The sequence below is a fragment of the Nanorana parkeri genome, unplaced genomic scaffold (assembly GCF_000935625.1).
Source record: "Nanorana parkeri isolate BGI_ZX_2015 unplaced genomic scaffold, ASM93562v1 scaffold1183, whole genome shotgun sequence".
Taxonomy (NCBI): domain Eukaryota; kingdom Metazoa; phylum Chordata; class Amphibia; order Anura; family Dicroglossidae; genus Nanorana; species Nanorana parkeri.
In genome coordinates, this window is record NW_017307451.1 from 153,629 (window position 1) to 156,764 (window position 3,136).

General features: G+C 45.0%; 1 protein-coding gene across 3 annotated transcripts in view; it reads right to left on the minus strand.

Annotated features, from left to right (window-relative positions):
* Positions 1 to 3,136, minus strand: part of RFXANK (regulatory factor X associated ankyrin containing protein) — a 22,188-nt gene that overhangs the window by 6,664 nt on the left and 12,388 nt on the right. For all 3 annotated transcript variants that reach the window (XM_018568418.1, XM_018568415.1, XM_018568416.1), the window contains exon 7: positions 434 to 500. In XM_018568418.1, coding sequence (XP_018423920.1) covers positions 434 to 500 — 67 coding nt within the window. The remainder of the gene's footprint in view (positions 1 to 433; positions 501 to 3,136) is intronic.

Genomic DNA, 3,136 nt, shown 5'->3' on the forward strand with positions numbered 1-3,136 from the left:
CTCCTGTGACTCACCTCCCCTCCCGCCTCCTGTTACTATGGACGCGGCCGGGAGGGGAGGTGAGTCACAGGACCCGCCCCCTCACTGTGAAGCCCGTCGGCAGTGCGGGGCCCCGGTGTTCGAACACCGGGACCCTGCACTGCCCCATATTGCAGAACCGGACCGGTACCATTTGATCCGCGGACCGGGGGTTGGGGACCACTGCTGTATACCACCCTATACTTTGTTAGTTTAGAGCATTACATTGTTACAATGTGAATTGTTGCTTTCCTATACATTTGTTTTTCAGACATGAAACAAAACTGCCACATTGTAGAAAAGGATGTTGCCATTTATTCCTGCCCATGTACCCTTTCCCTCTAAAAACAAATAACCCCTCTAAAACCAATAGGAATAATTAAGTTAAAGAATTTGAAGAAAAAAAAGTTATTACCTAGCAACACCTCCACAGATTTCACATGATTCCCTCTTACTGCATACAGTAATGGCGTCCCTCCATTCTGTAACAAAAATATTGTTTAAGTAAACAAGTGTTAAAAAGACTTCGCACTATAAAGGGAACTACACAGGTTCTGAATCAATTTTATTTAAACAAGTTTTTAAAAAATAAACTCATTCTCTTGCAACTGGTCCTCTTCCAACCTTCCTCCTTCCTTTCTGCCTCTCTTATATGCCACCCACTGTACGGGCGAAGTGTTGCTTTTTAACACAACTATTCCTGACTGTTAATTGTATACTTTGTACTTCAAAACTTAAACTCATAAAAAGGGATTCCCTGTGCTTGCATGGGATTTCTCCGGGCACTCCGGTTTCCTCCCACACCAGACATGCTGGAAGGTTAATTTGCTCCTGTCTAAATTGGCCATGTGTGTATGTGCAATAGGGACCAGTAAGCTCCTTGAGAGCTGGGAGGGGAGTGATGTGAATGTGCAGTATGTTATGTGCTACATACATTGTCGGCACTATAGAAATACCTGTAATAAATAAATTCCCAGAGCACAGAGGGTTAGCTAAAAAAAAGACAGCACAGCAAAAGCAGCCTTGCAGCATCCTTTTGTTTAACTTCAACTACAGAGTTCTGTGATAAGGGATCAGTCACTGATTTGAATCATTTACTCGTGTGTAAATTTGAGCTCAAGCTGAAAACCAATGTATAGAAGTGACTATAGAAAGATTACAAAATAGTCAAATGCAATATTTAGTATTAACGTGGCTAAAAAACTCACCTTTTTGGCCTTACCATTGTAAATAAAGATTTATTTATTTTTTACATAAAACCACTTTGTGGTCTTAACAGACCCTAATAGAGTGTGTAGCGCACCATGGAAGTAGAAAACACACTATAGTTTTCCAAGCTCCTTTTCTCTACTCAGGAGTAAACTTATACAATCTCCACAGGTAGCATGTGTATAACTTTTAAGTTGTAAAAACAACAAAGATGGCTTATAATTCTTATTCGCCAATCTGCACAATATTCCAACCATTATCTAAATAGCATTGGTGACTCCAGTAGGCAGGTTCTCTATAATCAGCATATACAGGGCCTCCATTAAAGCACCATACACCCTACCTGACAGGGGCCCCCTCCCAACTAAGCCGCGCACAGTGAAATGCTGCATCAAGCTCTAATGTGCAGGCAAACTAGAATTTTCTTTTTTTTTAAACACACTTTACTTCCACTTTAAGGCAGCCCATTGAAGATACAGTAAAGTATGGAAATACATGTTCTGCATTCCCATGCTTTTATTTATATAATAAAAACGCATGGGAAAGTAAAATATGTATTCTCATACATATATTGTTTGAGCATACACTTTTTTTCGCCTGCCTAGTGCCTGCCATGTATGTCTGTTGATCTACCTTGCAGTTATGCTATCATTACGAGGTAGATTGATAGACGTATATAGCGGTAGAGCTGCAGCTAACGATTATTTTCAAAATCGATTAGTTAGCTGATTATTAAGTTCGATTAATCGGTTAATCGGATAAACAATAAAATAAATTTTTAAAAATGGCTCCAGTGATGGGACTACTAGTTTGTATTGACGGGCACTAGGTAGGTGACACATCTGTTCATTGCATGCAGTGCTACATGTGTCCTTCAGTGCAGGTCTCCTCCACTCTACCATGCTGTCACTGACTCCCCCGGTCTCTGCGCAGCTTCTGGACTTTGTGTAATTGCTCAACTGCTGCAGGTGTAGATTTGACACTGGTGTCTCCAAATAGTCTGACACCCAGCTTCCAAGACACCATGAGCACAGACTCTTCCCCCCGCACCCGGGTTAACCTCTGCTCCTCATTTCCAGCACGGGTTACCACTGCACTATCAGCAACCTTCTTTTAGAACTGCTCACCTCTGCACCCCTGTTCCAACACTGATTGCAACTGCACTCCCTGCGCATCCCTCATTGCTTTGCCCACTCCTGCACCCCTCTTCCTTTTCTGCTCACCACTGCATACCCATGCATCCCTGTTCCTTCTCTGCATCCCTCTTCCTACACTGCTCACCTCTGCACCCTCTCTGCTCACCTCTACACCCCTTGCAACCCTATTCCTACTCTGCTCACTTGCACCACCTATGGCAGGGGTGCAGAAGTGAGCAGTGTAGGAAGATGGATGCAGAGGGTGAAGAAGTTAACCCTCTGCATCCAACACTGTTAACTTCGGCACACTTTTCAATACTTCGTCTTACACTGTGCACCCCCTTTAATCTAAGCTGCACACCTTGTGCAGCTTACCTCATGGCAGGACTCCAGCTACTGCTGAATGAGACACCAAGGACTGTGAGCAGTGTGGGGGCGGAGGTTAAACATTAGTAGGCGGGATCCTGAGTGGCCTGCCTAGCTGTCGGTCCCGTCCACTCGCCTTGGTAACTAGTCCATGGGCAGGCTCCTCTCCTCCTTCACTGAATGGGGCCCACACACCTTTAGAGAGGGAGGGAAGGAGCCTGTCCATTAACTGGTTACTATGGCAAGTGGGCAGGACCATCCTCCTTCCCTAGAAGCATCCCGTGCCGGCTTTTGCCCCCCTGCGGTCTTGATGGAGCCCGGGCCCGGTATAGGAGTGCTGCTTGTAACCACCAACCAAAGCAACCCCCCCCCCCCCCCCCACATATAAGCAAAAACACACCCCACAT